This window comes from Megalops cyprinoides, chromosome 16 (genome assembly GCF_013368585.1).
Source record: "Megalops cyprinoides isolate fMegCyp1 chromosome 16, fMegCyp1.pri, whole genome shotgun sequence".
Classification (NCBI taxonomy): Eukaryota; Metazoa; Chordata; class Actinopteri; order Elopiformes; family Megalopidae; genus Megalops; species Megalops cyprinoides.
In genome coordinates this window covers 29,808,250-29,834,888 of record NC_050598.1, presented here as the reverse complement: position 1 = coordinate 29,834,888, position 26,639 = coordinate 29,808,250, and the positions used below count along the sequence as shown (strand labels likewise).

Genomic DNA, 26,639 nt, shown 5'->3' with positions numbered 1-26,639 from the left:
GAACCGCTTTTCTTCAAATCGTCAATGCTCTCGGGAACGCGCTCGCGTGCGCGCACACAAACAGGCACACACACGTACACACACACACACACAAATGGCATGCGCGCTCACACATGCACATCTTCATAGACACACATGAAGCAGATGAGACACAATCGCTCTGCCTGAGACGTGACGTTATAAAATAGTGTGAGACGTTATTTTCAACATATTGTGTATTTTACTGCCCATGAATTGTGGATTATGTAGACGCTAGCGTCGTGTTGCAGCAGCAGCAGCGAACCTAAGGGCATTTGAAGACGTGTACCGTGTCACCTTGGTTTGATTAATGAAACAGCTGTCTTTATATTATCTCCTTCTCGTACATAGCTGTCATCGAGACGGAGTGTTTCGGCAAATAATATCATTTCCAATTCTGTCGTATATCATAAAGCCAGTCACATTTTCACATCTACTGGGGCAATCGGGCCTAGGCCGGTACGCCCCCAAGTCCCAATCACATTGCAGCGAATGACGTACGTCAGACAAAGTTAACGTTATGAAGCACGATCACATCTACAGTAACTACCAAACCTGCCATCAAAACGCAAAGACCCTTCAAGGTAAAATGTTTTACAGTATTTTGTTTCAATGTAAAACTTGAGACTTAAGAGTCTGAAAAAAAGAAAGACTATTAACAATTACAGGCATACATGGGGTTTGTGTATAGGGTCTAGGGAAGGTGTCAATAAACTTGTATGTATAGTGCATGCATGGTGTTGTTGCAAGATTGCTGATACAAATATGTTTAATACAAAAATATGGTTTATTCGGCATGTGCAACTTACATGATACTTTTCAACCTGTTTATTTGTATTCTGCATATGCCACCATTAAGGAATATTTGTCTGTAGACATCTGCAGAAGCCCATTTCCTGAGGAAATTATAAAGCTTCTACCTTGCACGTGGATTCATAGTAAGTCAGAACGCTACGGCTGAGGACACAAACTTTAAATCCAATTATTTGAACCCACAAACGGGATTAATCCAATGCCGTGGATTTTTCTGCCTCACTCATGGACAATCAACTACAAAACTCCAGGCTTAGAGAGACAACAGGGCTATCAAATCAGGCACAGATCAGTCCATAATCAATGGAGCAATTATCTCAAATGGTTTACAGATCCTGGAGGTCTTAGTTTCCCCCTCAGCAGTCTGTTAAACAACTGCAGGTCGAACTCTGCTAGTGCGGTTATTTCATTATTTATTCATATGGCAGACGTTCTTATCCACAGTGTCTCTAAAACCCACCATAGCTCAAGATGTCTCTCACTAGCGTGTCTCTGGTTGTAAAATTGATCCCTGTGTGGATCTGACCTGTATAGCTGTGTACCACTTCGGTCACCATCCCAAATCCCTGCTGCACAGGGTACCTCCTCAAAAGCCACTGCAGCGGACTGGTGGCTCCTCTTACTTTGTCTCACAGGTGAGGGCTGTACACTTTTCCTATCCCACACCTCGTGTTTGATTAAGACAAACCCCCTTCTTCTCCAGCTGGGTCTGACATCACTGTTGCCTCCCCACATGTGTGTCAGTCAGTGTATTTGCAGGTTTGTGTCTGAAACCCAGCACCCCCTGGAATGGATGTCTATGGCCTGCTGAGCACAGCTCAGAGGCAGTTTGAACTGAACAGTGAAAAAACACCCCATGGCAACACGCAGAATGAATGTACTGTCAGGTCTCACGTACTTTGAGACAGTCAGTCGGACGCAGGAAACATCCTACGCACAAAGTGGGTGAAATGTCAATGGTAGATTTCACATTGTTTCTTAAAAAAACAATTTAACCCATTAATAACCCTAAAGGAGGGGAAGGTTGGCCGCATATCTGTCACTGCAGAACCCTCTCCTCTGTCTTCAATCTCCTGGAGTGGGGCGCGAACGTGGACACCTTTGTTGTGGAATGTTCAGAACACTGGGCCAAAAGATGCAGGGCGTGTGACTGTTCATTCATGGTCACTGCATCTAACAGTGACATCGTATACCCGTAAGCTCTGTGTCCGGAGCAGAACAGAACCACAGAGAAGGCAGCTTACTGTGAACCCCCAGTGAGAGCCACTACGAACCGCGGTACCGCTGAGCTCCACAGATCAAAGGTCAAAGGTAACCAACGAGATCTTCCCACCTCTGACACCAGCCCCTCCCCCTCTCCTCTAGGGTTTCCTTAAAGAGCTCCCAGGAGTTGCTGTCAGCTGTCATCGTATACAATTGGCTCCTTCGACACTGCACACTGACTCCCTCAATTGAAAGGGAAGGATTCATAGATTCTGCTTCTAATTCACTGCCCCCCCCCCCCCCCCCCCCACACACACACACACACACACACACATACCTGACCCTCATGCTGTAACCCAAATGGCCTTCTAAACTCGGTCATGACCAGCTTAGGGCTGCTGTCACAGGCTGGCAGTAATCCTACCCCAGGTTGAGAAGATCTGGTCCATATATTCATGAGCAAGGGTCCATATGGGGGATGCAATATGATTATTAATATTAATAACCAGAAAAAAATAATCTCCATTATGAGACTGGGCACCATCCAGTCTCTGTATGGTGGGCATCTGCCTGAGATCACAAACTGCTGCTCTGTAGCAGAATGAGAACAAACCTCTTTTATGCTGAATAATGAAGTACAATGTCTATGTAGATTATATCAGAATGTTTTTATTTCAGAGTAGATTAATCACAGGCTTGCTTTGATAATATAAAAAGCACACATCTAGCAAAATATAACTAATCCAAAAAACTGATGTTTTTTAAAACTAGTTTTCAGACACGTTAAAGTACAAATTATTTATGACTGCTTGTATTGCCTTTTCCACTCATACACCTGTGTTACTCCTTCAAGAACCTGCGTACGGTTATGCTTCCTCACTGTCTCAAGTGTACTGCATTTCACAAGCTGATTTGTCTTTTATTGGATATTTTAGCTTCGCCTCAGCTTGCGTGTCATCTTGGGGTCTGACCGTGAGCTTTTCACTTGGAGAGCAGAACGGATGACACGCCACACAGTAAAGTAATACAATTGCAGCGGGCCTGCGAGCCCACGTTCCTTGTTCTGTGAGGTACATTTAGGACTCAAAACGAATCTGGAGCATTTTGTGCTCAGACGTTGGTGTAGTGGCGGATACGCTCCGCGGGGTGGCAGTCACTGTCTGGAAACTGTTTACTGACCTCACCAACATGGCGCTGAGACGAATCGGTTTGCTTAAAAACAGGAAGCGCAGCTAGAGGGATCACTGGGCAAGCGCGTGACAGCAACATGGATTCAGACAGGAGTACCAAGGTCCTTATAAGTAGCTAACAATCTTATTATAATATAATATGTAATATTTACATCAAAGAATTAGCAGTAGTATTTGTGGTATTGTTGCAATTACTTTTTACACTTGTTTCGAGAGTTTGAAGAAAACAGAAAATATTGCATCATGATGGCTTCATTTGCTTAAGATTGCGCAGACCCAGTTACCTAGCTAGCTAGCAAACTAATGCCAGTCTATTTGATAGGATAGACAGTGATCTTGCCCTCTTAAATGTGGATCGTCACTTTCACAAACTCTTGTCCAAAAGTGTGTATTTATGACTAACTTGATTCCTCAGTTTATAGCGAAAGTGTTGACCTTATTAGCTTGTTAGCTAACAGATCCCAGAAATTAAACAAGCAAGCGAGCAAAAGTTTTTGGATGGTTTTACGCCTTCTCATAAAGTTAATTTTAATTTCAAAATTAAGTCTAAGACTGTGTGTATAATAATTTCGAATGTAAAAATCATCACACACCCCAAAATTGAGAGAATGCGGTTTTGTTGAATCTCACTTTTAAGGAAAACCTAACATTAGATGAACAGCGAGCCTACCTTGTCTAAACGTTTATGTTGCACTGCATACGGCTTATAACTTGCACTTAATTTTTTAAAGCATACGATTTAAATCATGAACCATTCTGCACTTAGTATAATTTATTTTATTAACGCTAAATTATAAATTGGTTCATGTTCTCTGATGATTGTTGTTAGTTTGTTGTGCGGAAAAAAATGTTAATATCTGACAAAACCCATTGGTTTGAATGTGATGATGACGACAGTGACGAAGCGTTTGTGTAATGGCGTACACGTTGCGTTTGGAAAGACGGCGGCAGCGGGGTCTGCTTCTCTCACGTCCCTCTCTCCGACAGCTGGAGTTCGCGGTGCAGATGACCTGCGACAGCTGCGTGAAAGCAGTGAGGACTGCGCTGGAGAGAGCCCCAGGTGAGCTGCAAGGATTTGGAAACTAAATAGTTAAGTCACAAAATAACCCAGGGTCTTTTCAAAATACAAAGCTGCTGCTGAGATTCAAGGTTCAAGGATGGATGGATAGATGCCAGCCTCAAAATTAATTTAGAGATTGATATTGGCCCAAGTACAGTTTAGAAGCCAAAATCAAGTTTCTGTCCCAAACACGGTATCTGCTCCTCCACACACAACCCACAGCAGTGGGGATGTTAACAGGGGAAGCCTGTTAAGTACAGGCCTCACGGTGTGACAGACGGTCGGCCCTGTTCATTGTGTTCAGGAGTGCAGTCTGTGAAGATCGACCTGGCTCGGGAGGAGGTCCTGGTGGAGTCCGCCCTGACGTCCCAGGAGGTTCAGGCTCTGATCGAGAGCACAGGGCGACAGGCGGTGCTCAAAGGGATGGGCACGGACGAGAAGGGTAGGGCCTCGTCCGATGACCCCTGACCTTTCGACTTTATTATGGGTTCGTGACTCTTGTCCTCTTGGAATGGGACTACTCTACTGCTGTGTCTTGTCCTAGTAGACTTTCATCCACCAGGTTCTCTGGCTCTCTTTTAATCAGTAACTCTCTCAGAACACTGACTAGAAAGACTTTCTTTAAAGCAGTGATTAGCTGACTCAGGTGTCTCGGCACATTTTGAATTTGGTCACATGTCGCAGACCCATGTTTAATGATGTCTCTTTTGGTGTGCGTGCGTGTGTGCGTCAGACCTGGGCGTGGCAGTGGCGATGCTTGGCGGCACTGGCCCTGTGCAGGGAGTGGTCCGATTCCTTCAGGTGACGGAGGACCGCTGCCTGGTCGATGGGACCATTGATGGCCTGGAGCCCGGGCCACATGGCCTGCACGTGCATGAGCTGGGAGACCTCACCCGGGACTGCCTGAGGTAACCCAACAGGGCCGCCCCACTGGAGAGTCCAGCATAACTTGTGGTGACATGACATGGTCACTATAATGGCAGTGTGGAATTGTGGGTAAGAGTCTAGTTTAATAACTAGGGGGTTGCAAGTTCAAATCTCAGGTGTGGCACTACCGCTGTACCCTTCAGCAAGAAACTTAACTTGAATTGCCTCAGTATATTTCTAGCTGGGTAACATGTTAAACTAGCACTCTTGATAAAGGTGTCTACCAAGCAAATAACACAAAAGATATCGTAGGTGTCATGTCTCTGACCTGCAGTGTTCCTGGAAACTTAGTCACACTGTTCAGTTTACCGGGGTTGCTAAGTCGTGGTCCCGGAGGGCTGGCTGGCTGGCTTTTCTTCCTGCTAGTCACTTTACCATCTGATTACACTAATCAGCTCTATTGAACAAGTTTAGGTTCCCTCCCCAACTCCACAATGTTAGCAATTTGAGAACTAATGTTAGAAACCCAAACTGGAGTTTGTAAGCCCTTTACTAGGTTGCCTCACAGAATTTTGTCACCGTTAAATATTTCAAGGTTGTAGGAACAATGTAAACAAGTAGCAGTTTCATTAGATTCTTTATTAGGGAAAATTACAAAACATGTTCTAGAATATACCTTTGATGTTTTAGTTACTTGTGTATAACCGTTGCTATAGGATTGTCATGGTCAGTAGTGGCAGTGTGACAAGCCCTGCACTGAGGATCAGGACAATACATGACCCACATTTTCATTGTTATTCCACAGCTGTGGGGAGCACTTCAACCCTTTTGGCAAACAGCACGGCGCCCCCCAGGATTCAGAGAGGGTACTGCAACTTTGATTTTTTTTTCCTGATAAATCATGTTTGAATACACTGGGTGAGATACTCTAGGGGTGTTCCACACTAAATGTCACCTCCACAACTCATCCATAGTGTGGCATGCCCACATTCTGCACTTGCAGTTACATAATGCTAAAGAGGTGATGTCCAAAGCTCTATAAAGATATAAACTTTATTGTAAAGATGACGGTATCATTGTGTCACTCACACTTTCCTGTGCATGTGGATGGGGTTTTACTTTGCAGTACCTAATGCATTGAAACAGACTTCAATTTTAAGTGCATATGTGTGCATTTGCGTGGGTGTGAGAATATGTAAAGCTGTGTATTGTTCTTGTGTGTAAGAAAGTGTGTAAGCGTATGTTTGTGTAGGGATTCATAATAATGTGCGTCCATTTGTGACGTGAGGATGTGTAGGGGCGTTTGTCTCCAGGTATGTCTGTATGTGTGCATGCGTGTGTGTGAGAGGCAGTGTGTTCAGGTGTGTCTGTGTAACGGGCTGTTTGTGTGTCGCAGCATGTTGGTGACCTGGGTAACGTCCTTGCAGGCCCTAATGGCAGGGCCTCGTTCCGGCTGGAGGACACTCAGCTGAAGGTAGTACACCCCACCCCTGCCCCCTGGAACACCATCAGCTGCCCTCCCCACTGGGAACACATTATTCTGTAGCTTAGCCTTAAGGTGACGTCAGCCAGTGTATGCAAGCATTGCCTCATAGTAGAACTGGTGAATCACAATGCCTGGGTATAGCAGCAGACTCCAGTCCGAAGCAGGAAAGAATGTGTTCTTCACACTACTCTTTCACTGGAGGGGAAATATTGGACAGTGAAAGCACATTGAAAAGGAAACGTCAGTTTTAAACTAGTAAACAAATTCTGATAACTTATTTCTTCCGGCTATGCCTTTTGCAAATGCGTGGTGCTTCGTGCAGCTCTTCTCATTATTGTTAGTACTCACACCTCTCCTGTTTTGGTTACTCTGCTTCCAGGTGTGGGATATCATTGGTCGGTCTCTGGTGGTGGATTCTGGAGAGGATGACTTGGGCAGGGGTGGTCATCCCTTGTCAGGACTAACTGGAAATTCTGGAGAGAGGTGAGAGGGATAGCCCTGTTTCACTGTCTGTGGAGTGGCTGTGTTTATGCTTTCTGGCCTTGGTGTCTTGTGGAGTGGCAGTGAGCGGTTATCAGCCATCTCACCTGCAGACCAGTTGATGGTGTGATTACATAGGTGGTTTGAGCATTCCTTCAATCATATGTCTTCAACATGAAAATAAGGAGTGTGCACAAAGACAGCTTTCACCTGTAAAACAATCATGTTTTTCATGTTAAACATTGAACAGTACTGGGTGCAGTCTATAAGTGATTGAACAGCAAAAAACAACCTAAATCTGTATACTGTGTTTGTTTGGGTGTATGTGCCTGTGTGTGTGTGTGTGTGTGTGTGTGTGTGTGTGTGTGTGTGTGTGTGTGCGCGTGCGTGCGTGCGCGTGTGCAAGCGTGTGTGTTCCTGGGTTTATGTCTGTCCATCTCTTCAGGCTAGCATGTGGGATCATTGCTCGGTCAGCAAGCCTTTTTCAGAACCCGAAGCAAATATGTGCTTGTGACGGAGTCACCATCTGGGAGGAGAGAGACCGCCCCCTAGCTGGAAAGGGGCGCAGTACAACCAATACACCAGCTGCCAATCTATGAAGGAGAACCCTGCAAGCTCCCACCCCCACAAGCCCACCCCCCACCCCGGTTTTCCGTCCCACGATGATGATATCAGACTGGACACATGCACTGAAAGAGATTAAGAGAAAGATAGGAGAGAGAGGAGAAAGATGCTTAGTCAGCTGTACCTTGGTCACAATAGTGGAGTTTCCATGTAGAATTTCTGTATGGTCTGAGCTATTCATGTTGTGCAGAGGCACAATAGTCTTTTGCTGTTAGGGTTCCACACACCGAGTTCCACGTGGGCAGAATTCACTTCGCCCCCAGTTCACATGCAAATCAGCTGGTTGATTTTTTTTGTGCATGCAAAAGGGGGCAGGTCCAGCTTTCAGTTGCATTCACAACCAATGTCTGAAACGTACACGAAATGGCTGTGATAAGCTTCAGCTGGAGGAAGTTTGAAGCCCATTTCAGTGGGCCAAAACTCAGTTTTGAACAGATGTTTGAAAACAAAATATATATATTTAGATATTTAGTTACCCAAATGTGTGTGATTCAGGAGGAGCTTGAGTGGAAAAAAAATCAATGGAAATGTCACTGATACTTCCTGTGTGATACTGGGACCAAGTGTTGTATTCTTCTGAAAAATAACTGTAGTAATTTATACACTTGAGACAAAGGATTACAGCTTGATTATTTGTATGTTTTTTCTCTGTAATTTTATAACCATGTAAAGGAAGAAAACAAGGAAAAAAAAAAACCATGAGTGCACTTTTTATTCAAGCAATGACTTTCAGCTCTTAAGATTTTGTCCCAGACTCATCATGAACAGTCTGTAAAGACTGGAATTTTGAGTCAATACAATGCCATACTCAAGTCTAATGCAGCAAGTAACAGTGAAAATTTATTTGAGATGATAAAACTGAAATGCTTCCCTCTCTGAATTTAAACAATGCAGACAGTGAGTGAAATGTTGATGGACAATGTCATCACTTGTGTGTTTTTTGCAATAAATGACATGGAAACCAGAATTCTTTTGTGGGGTGTTTTGGCCAGGCAAAATACTGTTTTCCTATGTTCAAACTCATTTTATTGGTTATTGGGTTTAAAAATATTTCGTTAATTTTCTGTGCCGGAAGAGAATTTCTCAGTGTGTTTTAACAGAACTGTCACACCGTCATAAAAGGTCAATGAACCCACACGTTTAGATAGGCTACATCAAATCTTTTTTATCAGAAATTATATCTGGTGTTCGATATTTAGCTCCTTTTCAGCTCCATCCATGTCAGTAAGCATACTCTGGTCTGTGTTACAATACCAGGGTCACACCCGGGATTCAAAGCCGCAACGTTTAACCATTTCTGATGATAATTTTCCACACAACGATCTAGCAAATTCCCAACGCACCGTCCTACCAGTTCATCAATCGGGTTGCTGCGGATAAAACCCGCAGGGGAAAAAACTGTCGTCAGCGCTTGTCGCCGATTTCCCATTGGCGATGTGTTTCCGTCTTTCAAAAAACGGAAGCAGGCGCGACCATTTTGAAACTCGGCACCGCTGAGGTAAGATGGAAGCCATGGTGTTCTCCACTTTGTATTTTTCTCTTACTTTACATCGTAATGTCGAATCGATTCGAGCGATAGTATTCAAATATATCAATGCTATACGTAAATTGTTAAATGCGATGACTGCAGACACTCCAATACGAGGTGCTTTGAAAGCGATCTTTGTTGTCCAGGCCTCTGGTTTGCCCGTACGTGTGTCGTGACAACTAAGAGCCCATGTCGCGACTCGGATCGTGTTCCACTCGGTCTGTGTGCGGCGGTTTCCGTCTGCAGAAAAAAAATTAACCGAACAAGTAAAACTCGACGACGTAGACGGTTTATTTCTTGCTTCAGAGTTTTTAAATTTAGGCAACAAAAATATTAACACGTCATTTTCCATACGGCATTGAGTAGTACCGTGCAAAGCTCTCAGCAAAGGAAATACAGCGCCTCCTCAGCGCGAGTAATAGGGTTCCGGGCTGGCTTGTAGTTAAGATAACTTTTTGTTAATCCGATAATTTTCTGATTTTACTTCATAAATAACCTGATAGCTTTGATAGTAACATTGACTCGCTTGCCGCCAGTAACACTCACTCAAAATTCCCCGAAGAAAATTATAGTTTGCTGTGCTGCAACGAGGGTGCAGTTGTTTGTTAATTATTGATATGTTACTAAAATAGCCAGCCAGCTGTTGATCATTTAAATTGGCGCTAAAGGCTAACAGTCTAACTTAAATTGACGCCACGTCATACGACAGCAAACCTAATGATTTGTTAGCCTTGCACCAGGGGTTATATATTGAGACGTATTTCCGGCAATATGGCTAACAAAGTATTGTAGATAGCCAAAATGTTTTTTCAACATGTCCGATGTTGACCATGTGTTTCCAGAATGCGAAATTCGGCTATTGTTTGTTGAATGTATGCGTGTTTGTCTGTATTTACTGTGTCAGCAAGAGCTAATGCTAATCACGATTCTCAGAATGCTAAAATAATTTTCCTGATTGCTGGCGAGACGAATAATATTCTTCATAAACATAGAAGAACTTGCTTATTATTGCGATGTCCGTTGTCCGTTAGGTTCAACATATATTTAAGTTATTGAACTGATGTAACGATAATGTGATGGCAAATGTTTCTGTAAGTTTAAAACCGTTCTGTGTATCTGTACAAAAAGTTTTTCGGTACCTGGCGAGAAATCGCTGTTTATGTATGCGTAAAGTTTAAGGATGTTTACAGGAAAGTTTTCATGCTTTTAGGGTAGCCCTGTTTAGACAACACGACTTATTGACAGTCATCTTTAGCGTTTTGTTCTTGAGCTCCTGAAAATTCAATGAGACAGCTAGAAACACAGTTCTAGTTTTGTGTTTTAAAATGCCCTTTCAGAATCTTTAAATAAAAAATGTGATTTTAAGAGCTCCCTGTAGTTTATCCACGCGGTTGATTCAGGTATTAAAAATTAACATGCGTCTGAAGTCAGTAACCTCTTTGCACACGATAGCAACCCACTGGAGCAAGGAACATTAGCTGTAAGTACACGTCACAAAAGTTGTGACTGCAGTCGCGTTTTGAGTGAACCTATACATGTGCAGTGCTTGTTTCTTATTGGCTAAACTTTGATGACAGTCATCTTACTGTATATTGGAGAAGACCCATGAGAGAACAGCTGTCTGCACAGTCGCGGCTTGATTTCTGTGTTTTTCCCATGTGTCTGTCTGGGTTGTTGCTAACGGTGCTCTCGCTCTTGCTCTCTCCCTCTCTGCTCCACCCCGTCGTTTCGCGTCCCCCCGCCCCGCGCTCCGGAAAGGCGAGATGGACAAGAGCAACACGGTGAAGCTCTTTGTGGGCAACCTGGCTCTGGACACCAGCCAGGAGGAGCTGTCGGCCATCTTCGAGCCGTACGGGCAGGTGGTGAGCTGCAGCGTGCTGAGGCAGTTCGCCTTCGTGCACCTGCAGGGTGAGGGCGCCGCCCAGCGCGCCATCAAGGAGCTGAACGGCCGCGAGTTCCGCGGCCGCAACCTGGTGGTAGAGGAGTCGCGCGGGCGGCCGCTGCACTCCACCAAGGTGTTTGTGGGAAACCTGAGCGGCATGTGTACCACCGAGGACCTGCAGGAGCTGTTCCAGACCTTCGGCAAGGTGCTGGAGTGCGACAAGGTCAAAGGTGAGCGGCCAGGTTTCCTTCCTGCCTGTGACACCAGGGAGAACGGGAGGAGGGGTCAGTTTACCATGTGACGTCACTTTAACCCCGGAGGTGAAAGAGTCCATTCGTTTGAATAGCGTGGCTTTGCCGAGCACGGTGGACAAGGACGAGGGCTGTTCAGATCACTAAAGCAAATTTCCTTGTTTTTCTGGCCTGAAAGTTTACTCGCATGGTAAACTGACTAACCCATCTTCACTGGGTCTTTGCCTTAATACTGACAAAAGCAGTGATGACATTAATCTGTATGTTTAATTAGACACAGTAGCAAATGATGCTGATCTACAGCTACAGACAACCTTCTGAATTACTGCTTTTGAGAAAACAGCAAACTGAAAGTATAATTCATTCCTCTCAAGATGTTGTGTAGTGTGTCAGTGTACTCACACACAGGTTAAAGGACATTGTACTTGACGGAATCAAGAGTTGAAACTCTAAACTTAAGTGTACCGTGACTCCAAGAAACAGGAGCTGATGGGAAGTAAAATTCCCATGCCATACATGCACTGCTCAGTGATGTAGGTGTGGCTGAGTGTTGTAGCAGTTATGTAGAGCAGGTGTGTGTGCGTGTTTGTGTGTGTGCTTGCTTGCGTGCGTGTGTGTGTTGTGGTGCACAGTGCTGTGTGAGTGTGGCTGAGTGCGTGACCATGTGACCTGCATGGCGTTCCCCCGGGTTTCTGATTGGTTCTCCTGCGCTCGATGACAGCCAGGCGCTCCTCCTCCGCAGGTTACGCCTTCGTGCACATGGAGAACAAGGAGGACGCCCTACAGGCCATCGAGGCTCTCCACGGCACCTCCTTCAAGGGCCGGCCGCTGTCCGTGGAGCTGTCCAAGGTGCAGCCCAGCAAGCAGACGCCCACGGGCAAGATCCCTTGTGTCAGCTGCGGGAAGCAGGGTCACTACGCCGGGGAGTGCCCCATGGGGAAGCCCACGCTGGAGCAGTACCAGAGCCAGGCCGCTGTGCTGGCCGCCGCGGCCGCCGCTGCTGCGGGACTCCCGCTGCAGGTGCAGCAGAGCGTCCACAACTCGGTCTACAACACGTCCAGCTTCGACCCCACCTACGCCGCCCTCACGGGCCTGACCTCGGGGACGCGCTCGGACGGCACACCCGTCAGCCCCGCCGTGTACGGCGCGCTGGCCAGCCAGGTGTACGGCACGGTCGCCAACCAGCTCTACGGCTCGGTGGCCAACCAGGCGCTGACCTCGGCCGCCACGCAGGTGTACAGCTCCATGAGCGCCCCTGGCCATATTCAGGTGACCAACAGCGCCGCTGATGCTGTCGCCGCCACCTACGGTTACACCCCGGGCGTGGCCAGCCCTGTGTACCTGAGCGCGCCGGGTGAGGCGGCGGCGGGCGTGAACCCGGCCTACGGCGCGGCGCTGTACGGCGCCACGCCCGACCCCGCGGCGCAGGCCATCTTCGAGGCGGCGCGGGCGCACTACTTCGCGCAGGGCCAGCAGGTGCTGGCCGAGCAGCAGGCCGGCTCCAAGACGGCCGACAGGGACCGCAGCCCGGTTCGCCGCTCCGCCCCGCTGCTGCCCGACCCCGTCCCCAAACCCTTCCAGCGGCCCAAACGCCGGGCGCTGCTGCCCACGCCCACCGCCCGGCCGGAGGACACGCCCGCTGCCGCCGCCGCCGCAGAGGAGGACCCCATGGCGAGGTAGGCCGCAGTGACCCCTCCTTTCCCCGCGTCCCAGTGGGGTTTTTTTGGCTTTATATTACACACAAGACATGTCACACCCAGCTATTGCCTCCTCCATCTCATCTGTTTCATAGGCAGCAAAACCCCCATCATCCCTTCCTTGCTCACCATTAAGAATAAAGAATTAAATAAAGAAATAAATAAAATGAGAACTTGGCACAAGTTTTGCACTAAATTAGTATATATTTAGCAAAACTGAGTATGTAACATTTTCCAAAATGTTGCACTTTCCAATATCTCTTTGTGTGTGTGTGTTTTTTTCCCTGTGCCCCAGGTACTATGCAGAGTACTACCAACAGTACCAACAGTACCAGCAGTATCCCCAGTACCAGTACGCCTACCCTCCCCCGAACCCGATGCCCGCTGTGCCAGGCCAGCCCGCGGCCCCGCCTGACACCACGCCTGCCCCTGCCGCCGCCGCCGCCGCCTCACCCAGAGTGTATGAACCGCCGCCCCCGTCTCGCAGGGAGCCCCTCCTCCGCCGCCCCGACCTCCCCCACCTTCACACGCCAGAGCCCCCTTTCCGATAGTCACCTCTGCCCCGCCTCTCCCCCGCGGGGGGGGGGGTGCCGTGTGTGCGTGAGTGCAGGCGTGCGTGTGTGTGTGTGTGTGTGTGTTGGTGTGTGTAAGTAGGAGTGTTTCTCTGTTGGAAGGACTTTACCCCAACCCTGGTGCTCTGGCAGCTCTCCCAGTGCAGTTAAGGCAATCAGAAGATGGACACGTTCTCGCACACACGGACACACATACTCTTACTAGTGATACAGCTGCTCCTCTTGTGAACAGAAAGTGCTTTTTCTACAGTGATGTAAAAATAGAGAGGGCTGCCAGTAACACTCTGTACGAGTCATATTATGTGTTTTTTTTTCTTTGGTACATCCAGACTTTTGTACATTTCAGGAGCTGAGATCCACTGTAAGCCAGTTTGATGTTTGGATCGGCTCCTTACAGAATATGAATTCTCCACTTGTAGGGCCTGGGAATTTAAGCTGTGAACATACACAGCCAGAACACTTTTTTTTTGTTTCATCTTTAGTATTGAGTATGATTCCACAGTAAGCCCCCCCCCGCCCCCCCCAAGGCAGCAAGTTAGCCTGTGGGTGACAAGACTACGCAGTGAGGTGTGTAGTTAGTGTAGGACCAGGGTTGGACGAGTGCGTGCCGGAGTGTGGCGAGCGAATGGGTGTTGCATCGTGTGATGTCTCCTGTCCCGTGTTCGCTGAGGGGTTGGGGTGGGGCGAACCGAAGCCCCCCCACACACAGACAGGCGTACACGGCAACATGTGACCCGTACCCCCCCCCCCGCCAGCACCCCCATCCGGAATGCTGAAAGAAACTCTTATTTTTCTGCCCTTTCACACGCTCTGCATTTACCTCTGTCTGTGATGGGGCAGGGGGGTAGCCAATAGGCATAGGACATGGCTCTCTGGTCCAATCATCGTTTGGGATTGAGTGGCCACACACAACCAGATTATGTGAATGGGTTGCCAACCTGTCTAGGTTCACTGTTGGAAGGGAATGGAGATTTGTTCATCATAAGAGTTTTTTTTTTTTCCTATTTCTTTTTTTTTTTTTTAATCCACATCACCCTGTCACTACTTCGACTTGCATGAATGCTTATCTAGGGGCTTTCCCCTGTTTTTTTTTTTTCTTGAAAATTTAATATTGTCTTTATGTTGTTGTAAATGATATGTAAGAAGGGACTCAGAAAAAAAAAAAAAAAAAAAAAACGCCACCAGCTGGTCACTCGGACTCGGCCGAGGGTAGGTGTTGAAGCAGGACCAGCTCGATATCAGAGGGGTCTCGCCCACACACACACTGCAGTGGTTCAGATGGATCAGACGCCATTTCCCGCATCGGTATCACACCCCTTGTATATGCAGCTTCAGTCAGCATCTTAGATTGCATCACTCTTCATGAACAAACTGCGACACAGTGGCATTGTCAGTGCTTGGGTATGGTTGCACCGGATCTGCATAGCTTTGGTTTTTTCTGTTTTCGTTTTGTAACATATTCGTAGTGTAAAATACAAAAAAGTGTGCTGTTTTGTGACCTTTGCATTTAAGGACACAAATGGCACATAGCAGATGGTCTTGCCCCCTGGGTTACAAACATGTACAAAGCATGCAAGTGGAACTGCTGTTTCTTCGGTTCTCGAATTTGAGTAACCTCTTCCTTGGGATACTTAAGCTCTTATTGGCCATTTAAAAAAAAATACAGCATAATTACTGCAACTTTGGAAACCCTTGAAACTCCCAAAGAATGCTTGAATTGGTGTATTTTGATTAACAATCATGCTCAAGGTTTTTTTTTTTTTCCTTCATTAATATAGGCGATAAAGGCATTCACTTAAAGGTTTGCTTTGGGCTCAGCGTTTATGGACATCGGGTACCTTCGAACAATATCTATAAAAAAGCGCAAAACAAATAGTCGTGCACTGAAGTAGGACTTTTTCCATTTAAAACACATTCCAGTACAAGAAAATCAGTTTTCATATTGACTGTGAACACACACTCTGATACTCTTGTCCGTTAGAAATAAATAACCATATGTTTCGATAGCAAAGCTTTCATCCTCAATAAAATTCCGAATAATTAATTAAATAAAATTAAATGTTTTGTTCATTAGTTTTCCCCCCTAAATTGTAGTGTGAAGCCTTGTGTGACGAAATGGTGACAGAAAAATCTAAAATAAACTGGAAGTTGCACCATATTCTGAATGTTAACCTGAGCACAGGAATATCATGAGGCTTTGTGTTCTTGTCTCTTCATTCTCTCTGGTGTAATCATGTGATCTAATGTGATCATGTGGCGTCATGGTGGCAGAAAGGGTTAATGGTTCACATCAGGGCAGTTGCTGCGAAACGCATTTGGATCTTGCTGCTTTTGTAGCCAAAGGATGAAATGGATCTACACGATCAAGAGCTGAGCGTGACAACATAAATCACAAAGCTTAGCGTTTTGTGTAATCACTCTGCATTCTGTGTTGGCAGACTTACCAGACTAAGATGTGGAAGGTGGTGGGGGGTGGGAGTGGGAGTGGAAGGGGATATCCGTGGATGCATTTCTTCTGATCCTTGCCATTGCTTGACACTTTCTGTCAATGGTCTGGCCTCCACCTTGTTCATGTCTTTCTCTCTCTCTCTCTCTCTCTCTCTCTCTCTCTCTCTCTCTCTCTCTCTCTCTCGGGGTTGTCCTTCCTCTAACTACTGCGGTCGATAAGATGGTGAAAACGGTGAGAACAGACACACACACACACGCCTTCCGCCCGCGAGCAGCGTCCTGTTTGTGGCCCTGTTATCAGTGCACAGTTTCTTTTTATTAATACTTTTGGGTTTACTTTACTTAAAAAAAAAAATATGCGTATATATATATTCATGATCTTATTTTATGTATTCACATTAAGAAAATAAAGAACGTTCTGACCAGTGTTGTTGTTAGGGCTTGGACATTTTCCATTATTTTGGACTACCTTTGTTTTGTTTTTTTTTTGCCCCCTCTGTAACAAGACCCATGTTCTTGACAGGGGCTGTCATTGAGAGAGGATTAATACTCGTTTCCATGGGGAGCTTGGGAGGAAGCACTAGCCCAGAGATGCGTTCAACTTTGAAAACGGTCAGGATGTTCTCTCTTTGTGACCGTTAATAATGACACTTTAAGCACCCTGTTTAATTTTGGCAAACACCAGTACAACAGTTGTGCCACAGACTCTCTCTCCAAGCCATTTGCATTTTACTTGGCTAAAAGAGAGGAGCGAATGTTCTAAACCACCCTCAGTTGAACCCATCAGGGCTGTGGAGTGTAGCTGCCTTGCCGTGCAGACAGACATGAACACCCGTAGCCCATTGCTCACGTCAGTCACACGATATCCACAGTTGTCTCGGGGCTCCAGCTTGGTGTATTGGCTTGACTGGTTAGTTTGATGGGAGGGGGGGTGCTCACCTTTAAGAACACAGGGGCTCTGCCTAGGTCCCGCCGTACCTGTGCCGACTATTCTGTGGTAGTGCATGCATCTGTGCTCTCACTGCTGTTCTAGCCCCTTTCCTGTTCCCCTGTGACTAACTATTCCAACTGAAATAGGTCCCAGGCCTCCGGACGCCATGTGCGTGTGATGTGGGGGGAAGACAATTAGCGTCGCGCAGTACCTGGAAGCACTCCCCTCTAAGGTAAAAGTGCCCCCGACGACGCCTGCGCCTCGTTAATACACCCCGCCGCCCGCCTCCCCCCACCCCCACCGCACACGCACACACACCTCCCATGTCGTTGAGGTTTGGAGGGTCCCACGGACTGAGTGTACAGGAGCACACGCCACACGTACATGGCTCCAGGGCCAGTCTCGGTGATGCCGAGACTCTCGTGTCACGGCCAACACCCTGCCCTCAGTGGGTGAGTGTGTGTGTGTATGTGTGTGTGTGTGTGAGAGAGAGAGAGAGCAGGCAGTAGTGTCTGAGTGTGCGTGTGTGCGTGTGCGCGTGTGTATGTGTGTACGTGCCGGTTGGAACTTGGTGAGTTAAGGGTGTAGGTCCGACCCTCCCAGTGATCTCGTCCGCCGCCGCTGTCGCCGCCTCCCTCCCAGCGCCTGCCCGCCGTACACAACGCTCGCCGCCGCCCACCCGGTTCTGGTTCTGGTTCTAGTCAGCCTTTTGCAACAGCAGCCCAACTACCCAGGTCTGGTTTTCTTGTTACAGCACATCACTGAAGGTGAACCCCTGCAACGGGTTCAGGGGGGTGTAAGTGTAGTCTCAAAAGACCCATTTATTCAAAGTTGGGAGTCAGGACTTCTTTGCCTAGTAGTGGGATTTTAAAAAAAAAAAAAAAAAAAGTACATGGTACTTTAAAAAAAAAAAAAACCTGATGAGATCCCTGATTTAATCTGTACAAGATACCACAGTAGAACTAACAAAGGAATAATTTGTTGCAATTACTTTGCTCCAAAGGCTGGCTTTTGTAGCTGAATTGTAAGATAAAAATAGTCTGTATGCTATGAAAGTCTTTAGGATTAGGCTGTAAAAACGTACAGCAGGCATATGTTAATAATGCCATGTTTTATAGGGCACTCAAATCCCTGTGCAGTCCTCACTCTCCCTTGCAAAAACACCCTGAGGGACAGGCTAATGAGCTGATGCGTCTGATCAGTGTAGCGCAAATTCTTCTGTGATCTGGCTGTTGGTGTTTTTGTAAAGGGGAGTGTCAGCGATCAGGGGAAGTTGCTGGAGGCGTTGCATGGGCTTGTTTTGTGGTATGTGTGTGTGTGTGTGTGTTTTTTTTTTTTTTTTTTTTTTTTTTTTTTTTTTTTTTTTGTGGAGAGGTTTCGGTTGAGGTGCGCAGAAGCACTCACTCACACACACACACACGCACACACACGCGTGCGCACACCTTGCTGAGGTGTTCCACCTGTCGCTCTGAACAGCTGTGCGGCACACGGCTGCAGGGAAGATGAGCTGAGGATGGGGGGTCCCCCTCTTTCTGCTTCAGCCCTGCTGTTGGAGGAGGGATGGAGGGAGAGGGATGGAAGGTGAGTAACTGATGCATGGATCACCAGCTCCGGTCAGTCCATCCCCATTCCCGAACACCCCCACCCCCCACGCATACACACACACCATGAGAGCCCCCACCCCAACGCTGACCCCAGTGGGCGGTGGTCCAGCAGAATTCATTGGTGTCCTTAAAAAAACCAGTAGGCTCGTAGAACATGTTCTCCGTCGTCGGTTTTGCGGCTTGTGATTTCCGTTTTGGCCTCTGGAGAAACTCCATTGAGCCATGAAGGATTATAAATGAATTGATTTTTCAACCTGAGGGAGGCTCTGTTGAGCAGTGCTTTTTTCCTGTAGTGGTGTGGGGTCAAGCAGTTTCTCAGAGGTTCCACAAGACTAAAATTGATTTTAGTCTGGTTTGTTGGTAACTTTAATTTTAAACAAGTTAATGCTAAAGAAGTACTAGACAGCCTAGTTCTACAGCAGTGCCCCTTTTGTGCTCTGAATTTAATTAGCAAATTATGGTGTAGTCCTTTCTGAGTTTCAGATTTAGGGTTGAACTGATGCATAGCTGGCTGTGACTTCAGTCTCGAAAGTTCCGCAAACTTGGAGTAACCAGGGTCTGCGGCCTGCCAGAGGTGGCACCTATTTGAAAACTTTGAATTCAAAGGCCATTTTGATGGGTCTCGTGCTCACTGAATGTCCAGTGTGTCGCGTGTTAAGTTGCTGTTCTTCGTGCCCCATTGGTGTCCATACTTAGAGAGAGAGGAATAAAAACCTTGTTCTGAAAATAAAGCGGGAGATCAACACTCCGTGTATGTCTCTAGGGACGTGTGGTCACCCTTAGCCCTACTCAAGACTAGACACGGTCTTAGGTGCAGTCTACAGTAGGCATAATTAGGAGCATTTTTGCACTGAATGGCCTGTTCAGATCATCAAACAACATACCTTTTGTACTCAGGTGTTTGTCTGTGGCAAAAGCTAAGATAAGGGAATCTTTAAACATGGTGTAGACTGGAGCGACGTAATGATGGCTTTATTCTCCATGCTCACGTTGGTGACAGAAGGTTCCGTAGTCTTGGAGTGGAGGGGAGCAGAATTACTCAGTCTATTGCAGGCAATAGATTTTTTTTTTCTTTCTTCTATTGACAAAATACAGGGGGGGGGATGTTGCTGGCTTGCAATCTGATGGTGTTTTAAGATTGTTTTGAACTGTGTCGTGAGTACTGAACCAGCTCTGAGCCAATGGACAATCTTTTTAACAATGTCACATGGAAACATTGTCTTCTGCCACTCTTTGTATGATCTGCATGGTAAATCCAAATAAATCATTTATTTAAAAAATGTACAGAACATTTGTGTTTTATTTAAACTCTTGGTGTTATTTTTGGAAAGTTTTGGTGTGATGGTGTAACGTAGTCCACCCCTGGTCTGACACTGTTTTTCATTTAAATTAAATGGATACATTTCCATTCTTTTGTGCTGGACGTTGCTCTTGAAAACAGCGTCTGCTAAATGAATGTAATGTAATGTAGCGGTTAAGGAGCTGGGCTTGTAACCTGAAGGTTGCTGGTTCAGTTCCCAGGTGGGGCAGTATCGTAGTACCCTTGAGCGCGATGTCTCCCCTGACTTGCCTCAGTGAGTGTCCCCTTACATGAATGGATAGCATGTGAAAATGGGAGCTATGCAGGGCACTCGGTATAAGGGCACATGCTTGGAAAAAAATGTGATGTCATTTAGTGGGCAGCATTACGCCCTGAATCATCAGGCATAGTTTACCACTGAGGAATGGAGGCTTTGATCGATCAAAAAGAGTGTTCAGCATTATTTTGCCCTGGATTCTGTCACCCTGTGGTCTGTGAACAGAATCGTACTGATTTTTTGTTCTTTTTAAGTTCCCTTGAAAAAAGTGGATTAAGCCAATGTTAAAATATTGACTGTATTGCTGTTAATTATCCCTAGTTCACCTTTAATATTGTAAAACAGTCAGGTCATTTAGGGCCTTTTAATAATTTAAGGTTCCCTGGAGCAATGGAGCAAATAATAAAAGGAATTAAATTGAATAAATGAATCAAATTATGCGAGGGAAAAAAACTGAGCGCCTAACCAAGTAGCTTTTTGGCTGATTTGCTCGCTACATCCAACCAATTACTTTACTTTTTAGAAAAGGGCCCTTGGTTTACCTGAATAAGTTGCAGTGAATAAAATAAAAAAGTAAAACTGTTCTAAGTAGACAGGGCAATGGTTCTCTTCCATTGAAAGTATGACTTCTAAGATTGCTTCTGGTATCAGTGATGCTCCAGTATTCATTATTGAAGTCCCTTGGTATTTTTAATATTTAATATCTTGGACACATGGTCATTTATTATTAAAATGACCAGCAAATTAAACAGTATTTAATTTTAATACAATGAAGGGTGTCCCAGTGGTATGCTTAATAGGTACCCAGTTGGCAGTATAGAAATAAGCTGGTTTCTATAGTCTTGTACTATCTATCTATTTGATGCTTGTCAGATGTTCTTACTCTGAGACTCTGAGAAAAGTGTTTATATTCCAAAATATTACTTTGAGGGGGAAATTAAACGCCCATGGGATCAAATAGGCTCCTATGTCCTAATGATCACTTGGCAGAGCAACATTAATTGGAGCTATAAACAGCGACATTACGAGTATATGCAGCTCCTGATATTAATACAGGGGAATTGACGTTTGTCTGTTTACTAAGGCAATGACGTGAATAAGACGAGAAGGCACCGGCGACAGGTGCATAAAGTTAGCATAAAGATTTAGCACCGCTAAGGGGCGTGTCCCCGGCTCCAGCGGAATAGCGGGGATTGGCTGGCCGTTACGCCGACTCCGCCCACCCCACCTTTTTAGGATTAGAATCCGATACCCACGCGCCGAGCATCTCATACTTAGCAGGGTGCGGTCACGTGGCGCGCCTTTGACCAGGCAAGGAGCACTGGCTAACCGCACTTTGGGGAGCAGCATCTCCGCACAGACGCCTTTACACGCGTGGAGTCAGGGCTCTTGCCACCTCATTCTGTTGAAACGCTGACAGTGTCCCAGGACCCTTTGCAGGGTTAGTCATTTGAGTGTGAGCGCGCGCATGTTTTAATTAACCGGTGCATACCCATTTCTTAACTAATAAAGTTAACGGGATACTGAACCGAGCACACCGGAGGCGACAAAATGACGGCGGTCGAAACCCAAGTGCAATACACTACAACCTACGTGACGACGGAGGAATACATGACCCAGGAAGAGGACTGGGACAGGGATCTCCTGCTGGACCCCGCCTGGGAGAAGCAACAGAGGAAGGTAAGGGTTTGAGCGCAAGTTCAATGAGCACTTTACTCGGGCGCTCCAATGTGTGCCAAAATGAAACTGAACAGAACCAAGCGGATCTGTTTAAAATAGTTAAAGTAAAAGTCCGGCAGTGGTTTGAACACAGCTGAGAGGGACCGAAGAAAAAAGCGCAGGTTGCCCCTTGGCCAAAGAGTGTGTTATATGTGGCAGACACACCTGCTGACACATTCCGGAGTGTGTAACCAGTTATTTCTGACCCGCGACTCTTCAATATGGTCTTACCAACGCCAACCCCTCTAGCTGTGCGAGGATTGACCAGAAGTAAACTCTCCTCTAACTTAAGGCAGTTGCCACAAGTGCTTAAGAAGAAGAAAACTTTTCATCTATAATGTCACGCAATATTAGCTACATTATAAATGGGTTTTGAGTTTTGCAACACAGTCTAAATTTCTGGCGATAATTTTTAAACATCAGTTTAAAGGCATCGATCCGAACACGTCAACAAGTGAGCTGATGTTGATGCTATACATTGCAATCGTCATAAATTGCTTTCATTAATATTTGTAGCTGTTCGGATTCGGAATACGATTTGGTCAGCAGTTTGCGGAAGCTTTTTAGTGTCTGTAGGCTATCGGTTAAAACTGGACCTGGCATTTTGAAGCGGGTTTGTTCGAGGGGAGGTTGCGACCGCACACCTGTGCTCTGTCGTCTAGCTCAGCAGGTCAGCATGTCGCCCCGCATGCTTGACAGCTGTTTCTTGTTATGGCCTGTCAATTTTAAAAGTCTGATGTTACGGTTAAGGTGACGTCAGAATAGACGGACAAACTCTCCAGGCTTAACGGTAATGAATTGAGCAAACTAACTGCTCCCACCAGTCTGTGCTTTTGGTGCATCAGGTTGTAGCCTGACTATAAAGATTTGTCAATGGGGGCTTAAACGATAAATAGTTCACGAGCCAACATAACCGTAGCCGGTGCGATCAGTCCTTTCTGAAGGACTTGGGTGTGTTTGAAGGTATGCCTAAACATGTAATGCTATGATTGCTCACCTAGAGCTACATTATCCTCATTGAGAGGTATAGTGTGCTGATTTTCGAGGAAGAGACACCTTATAAGCGCAGTTGTGTATATGTACAACAGTTAATAATTGACTACATTTTGAGAAATAATATTGAGTTTGGTGAAGGCAATAACATCGTTTAGGAATACCACAGTCAAAACCGTTAAGTGCGTTTCAGTGTTGAGGCAATCTTGTAATGATTCTGAAACTGACTCTACACTACTTCCTCCTACACTCATAACTCAACATGGATCAAGGAGTGTTATTCACTCACTGATCTGAGATCATTTAAAAATGTGTTTAGATTGAAGGAGGGGAGAAAAAAAAACGTGCACTATATAAATTACTCAGTCATTTTCAACCACCGCAAAGCATTCGTGAAGGAGCTTGCATTGTTAATCACTTAGCAGCTTTTTTTATTCAGGGAAGCTCACACTGGTTTCATTTTACATGCTTTCTATTTATACAGCCAGATAAATTCATCTTCAGGTTAAGCACTTTGCTCACAGATAGCTACAGTAGCAGCTTGTTTGGAACCTGCAACATTCTGGTTAAAGTCTACTTCCCTAAAGCTTGTTCTGAGTGTGGGGTTTGGGGTCCCGAGGTGTGCAGGTTTTTGGGGACTCCCGTGCGTCAGATGCCTGGTGTCGCCGGTTCGGTTCTCTGCCTGTGTGACGTGGGGCTCAGGGAAACCTGACAGGGGTGAAAGGCCCTGACAGATGGCAGTGCTGTGGAGAGGGAGAATGAGCAGGGAGGCCGGCACCCATATAGACGTGCGTCCTAAAAATACCCCTGAACCCCCCCCCAAAGGATCCTGCACCTTCCCTCCACACCCCCACCCCCCGCGTCCTCCCATTCGCACCCAATCTCAACCCGAACACATTGTAGAACTGCTGTTGTGTAGCCTCTGTACAGATTTCATTTTAGGGGGTTTTGGGGTGGAGGGTGGCAGTGAGGGGTCTTGCCACACGCCCGTCAGTGGCTTCGTCGCCATGCCCAGCCCAGTCAGTCAGGTGACCTTTGCCCTGTGGGCAGGTCGTCGCTCTTTCCATGAGCGCATTAAAAGGGCAGCCCAAGAAGCTGATATCACTCCATAAATATAGAGGCTTCTTCATTTGGCGGTGAAATGAATATGAAGGCGACTATTCTGCACCTGTCCCTTTTTACCACCGTAAGAAAGCTGCCGAGAAATGCGGGGTAATGAAGTGTTTGTCAACACGTCGCGTAACCCGATGTGTTCCGAAAACCAAATAAAAATAGGCGTGAGGTCCATTCTCTCATTCCTGCCACCCGTCCTGTGAAGTCATACACTTGTGGAAAATACACGTAACGGAGGCCATTAAAGCGCTCACATATGTGTGTATATATATATATATATATATATATATCTATCGAGGGTATTAATGTCTTGTCCAGTATGAGCGTGGCAGAGCACTCTGGCAGGTTTTGCAAAATGCCTGGCCTGCACCTGTTGTGAGGTGCTTTGATGGGAAGGTGAGGTGGACTCTGAGGGTGTGTTTCAGGGTGATGTCACAGAACGAGATGAAATGTTCCTCATAAACGCTCCACTTGCAAATTGATTCAGTCATTCTGGAATGCACAGGGGTAAACATTACGAGAGGCCGTTGGAACTCAGTGAAACTAAGGAAAAAAAAAGGTAAAACCCTGTAAAAGCATTTGGTCAGATGTTATACAGACATCCTGCAAAACACTTTCCCTGAGGTTCATTTTGAAATATTTGTGTTTTCAGAACCAAAAAAACTTAAGTGCCAGTTAGATGGACAAGTTAAGTGATAATTGCAAGGTATGTGCTAATTCTGACCCAGGAACAGATGTAGCTGCTCTTTGAAGAAGGTTGGATGCGTTATCTTGCAACAGATCAGAAATTTACATCAAGGAGTAGTGGTTGGTGATCATGGCACCATCCAGGGACATGTTACATGGTCGTCTGTGGTCAAACAGTCAATTTTGTCTGACTTTGCTGTTGTCCTACATTGTGGATTGTCAGACATCATCTGAACTCTTCCTGCTTAATTGCACTTTGCTGTTGGATGGTTGGTTGTTCTCAACTGCTGCCCATTGTCTTGACCATCCATTCATTGATTGTCAGTTGGAAAATTTTCCATTGGGGGTTTGCTAAATCATTGGAAAGGCAGTCACTGGAAGCCCATCAGTTGCTGTCTCCATCTGCCAGACATAGGTTGGGCTGCAGTTGTGACTAATTGTAATCCACTAACACAGAGCACAATTGCAATTATGAAATTCATACAATTCAACAATTACACTTCACTTATGACAGGGATGCATAATTCTCAGATGGACGCAGTCCAGCACATCCAAGTCCAATATTGTATTCGGGATCGGTCCTGCAATGAGCTGTTTGAATGGTGAGAAGGAAGTCTTCACATTCTTAGCTGCTCTGGAACCAAGATGGAAGCTTGATTATTTCGGCATGGAAAATGCAGATTGAAATCAAACGGACCCTTATTAACAAACTCACAACTTTGGCACCAATGGAAGGAGCACCAGAAGAAGAGGGTTTACCTCATAGAAAGTGTTCACAAAGATTCAGATTCATAGTCTGCATCCCCCTGCATCTGCATTAAGGCCTTTAACTTCCCATGGCTGTAGAGTATCAAGTCAAAAGCTGCTCCAGGCAGCCCAGCATTCAGGAGGATACGGACCCATTTGGTAACTCTTGTCCATCTTGCTCATATAGCCACCAATTAATCTTAGACAGCCAGCTTCATGTGCCCTGGTTGAGCACATCTTTAATAGTGGGGAATGTCTTTACAGGGGAGAGATTTTCTCTCTCTAAGTCTGAAGAACTAATATTCATAGGGTGCAGTGGTCAGTTCAGCTACATTTGGATGCCGTTTCTGGGGGTTTGTTACTTTTTGGTTTGTCTGTAAGTGACAATAATACTTTGAATATTTAAATATGACTCCGCCTCATGGCTTCCAAAATGAAATGGGTGAGCAAATTCATGTTCGGGAATTCTGTAGATGAATTCTGTAGCTGCATTCACAATTGCAATTACTGCTGCATAATTATAAATAACTAATATTATTTATTTACTGTAAATTCTGTCAGTCTAGGAGTTGTCCTAGACAATGACAATAAAGCTCTCTTAACTGACCAAGACACTGCAATTGGAACTATATTTTCATTTCTTTAAAAATTACTGTAATTAGAGCTGCATTTGTAATTATAACTGACCCCATGTCTGGAGTGGGTTCATTCAGCTGTGGTATTTTTGCATTACATTTTTATTTATTGAGGAGATACTGTATGTAAAGTGACTTGCAGAGTTTACAGTATATTTATACAGCAGGGTTATATCCTCTAACAGATTTAAGTGCTTTCTTCAGAGATACCGCAATAGCAGGGATTTGAACCTGCAGTCCTGTGGTTAAAAAATCCAGGTTCCATAAAACGTGCACCATGATGTAGCTCGACACTTCCAAATTTGAGTGTTTCCTTAAAGTTGTAGGTCCATGCTGAGTTTCCCTTACACAACAGCATAAAAAGCTGCAGCCACATACTTTGAATGGACCTTGTGGTCAGTGCTCCGTTGGTTGTACTGTGGCAGTAGCATGACCAAAAGCGCTATGGATTTGCATTTTCTCAACAAGCACAGTTGCCCTCATGTTGCTGCACCTCAGAGGAGTGAAGCTTCTG

At 45.8% G+C, this 26,639-nt stretch overlaps 3 protein-coding genes across 5 annotated transcripts in view; all 3 read left to right on the top strand.

Annotated features, from left to right (window-relative positions):
• The first annotated feature begins 3,284 nt into the window (after nt 1–3,284).
• Nucleotides 3,285–7,737, top strand: LOC118790761 (copper chaperone for superoxide dismutase-like). Its single transcript, XM_036547769.1, has 8 exons — nt 3,285–3,325; nt 4,212–4,284; nt 4,589–4,726; nt 5,018–5,192; nt 5,957–6,017; nt 6,548–6,625; nt 7,017–7,120; nt 7,563–7,737. The coding sequence occupies exons 1-8, from the start codon at nt 3,302–3,304 to the stop codon at nt 7,714–7,716; spliced, it is 807 nt and encodes a 268-aa protein (XP_036403662.1). The 5' UTR covers nt 3,285–3,301; the 3' UTR covers nt 7,717–7,737.
• A 2,611-nt stretch (nt 7,738–10,348) lies between these two features.
• On the top strand, nt 10,349–19,449 carry rbm14b (RNA binding motif protein 14b). Of its 3 annotated transcripts, XR_005005521.1 has the most exons (5): nt 10,349–10,749; nt 11,028–11,381; nt 12,124–13,078; nt 13,395–17,282; nt 18,527–19,449. XR_005005521.1 is itself a non-coding variant. In XM_036547768.1 (4 exons), exons 2-4 carry the CDS (start codon nt 11,033–11,035, stop codon nt 13,648–13,650), a joined length of 1,539 nt encoding a protein of 512 aa, XP_036403661.1. In that variant the 5' UTR covers nt 10,349–10,749; nt 11,028–11,032; the 3' UTR covers nt 13,651–17,560. The 3 variants fall into 3 exon arrangements, 2 of the variants coding, with proteins under 2 accessions (XP_036403661.1, XP_036403660.1); XM_036547768.1 differs by lacking the exon at nt 18,527–19,449 and having other exon boundaries at nt 12,145–13,078; nt 13,395–17,560; XM_036547767.1 differs by lacking the exon at nt 18,527–19,449 and having other exon boundaries at nt 13,395–17,560.
• Nucleotides 19,450–21,507: 2,058 nt separating this feature from the next.
• LOC118790848 (alpha-actinin-3) overlaps nt 21,508–26,639 on the top strand; it is a 30,965-nt gene continuing 25,833 nt past the window's right edge. Inside the window, exon 1 of the mRNA XM_036547943.1 lies at nt 21,508–21,911. Within this exon, the coding sequence (XP_036403836.1) occupies nt 21,783–21,911 (129 nt within the window). The 5' untranslated portion in view covers nt 21,508–21,782. The remainder of the gene's footprint in view (nt 21,912–26,639) is intronic.

Bases quoted from the DNA above. Each gene is read 5' to 3' on its own strand.
- rbm14b (XM_036547767.1), top strand. From the start codon at position 11,033: ATGGACAAGAGCAACACGGTGAAGCTCTTTGTGGGCAACCTGGCTCTG. The intron at 11,382-12,123 runs GTGAGCGGCCAG...GCTCGATGACAG, and splicing joins GGAGTGCGACAAGGTCAAAG to CCAGGCGCTCCTCCTCCGCA. The intron at 13,079-13,394 runs GTAGGCCGCAGT...CCTGTGCCCCAG, and splicing joins GAGGAGGACCCCATGGCGAG to GTACTATGCAGAGTACTACC.
- LOC118790761 (XM_036547769.1), top strand. From the start codon at position 3,302: ATGGATTCAGACAGGAGTACCAAG. The intron at 3,326-4,211 runs GTCCTTATAAGT...TCTCTCCGACAG, and splicing joins ATTCAGACAGGAGTACCAAG to CTGGAGTTCGCGGTGCAGAT. The intron at 6,626-7,016 runs GTAGTACACCCC...CTCTGCTTCCAG, and splicing joins TGGAGGACACTCAGCTGAAG to GTGTGGGATATCATTGGTCG.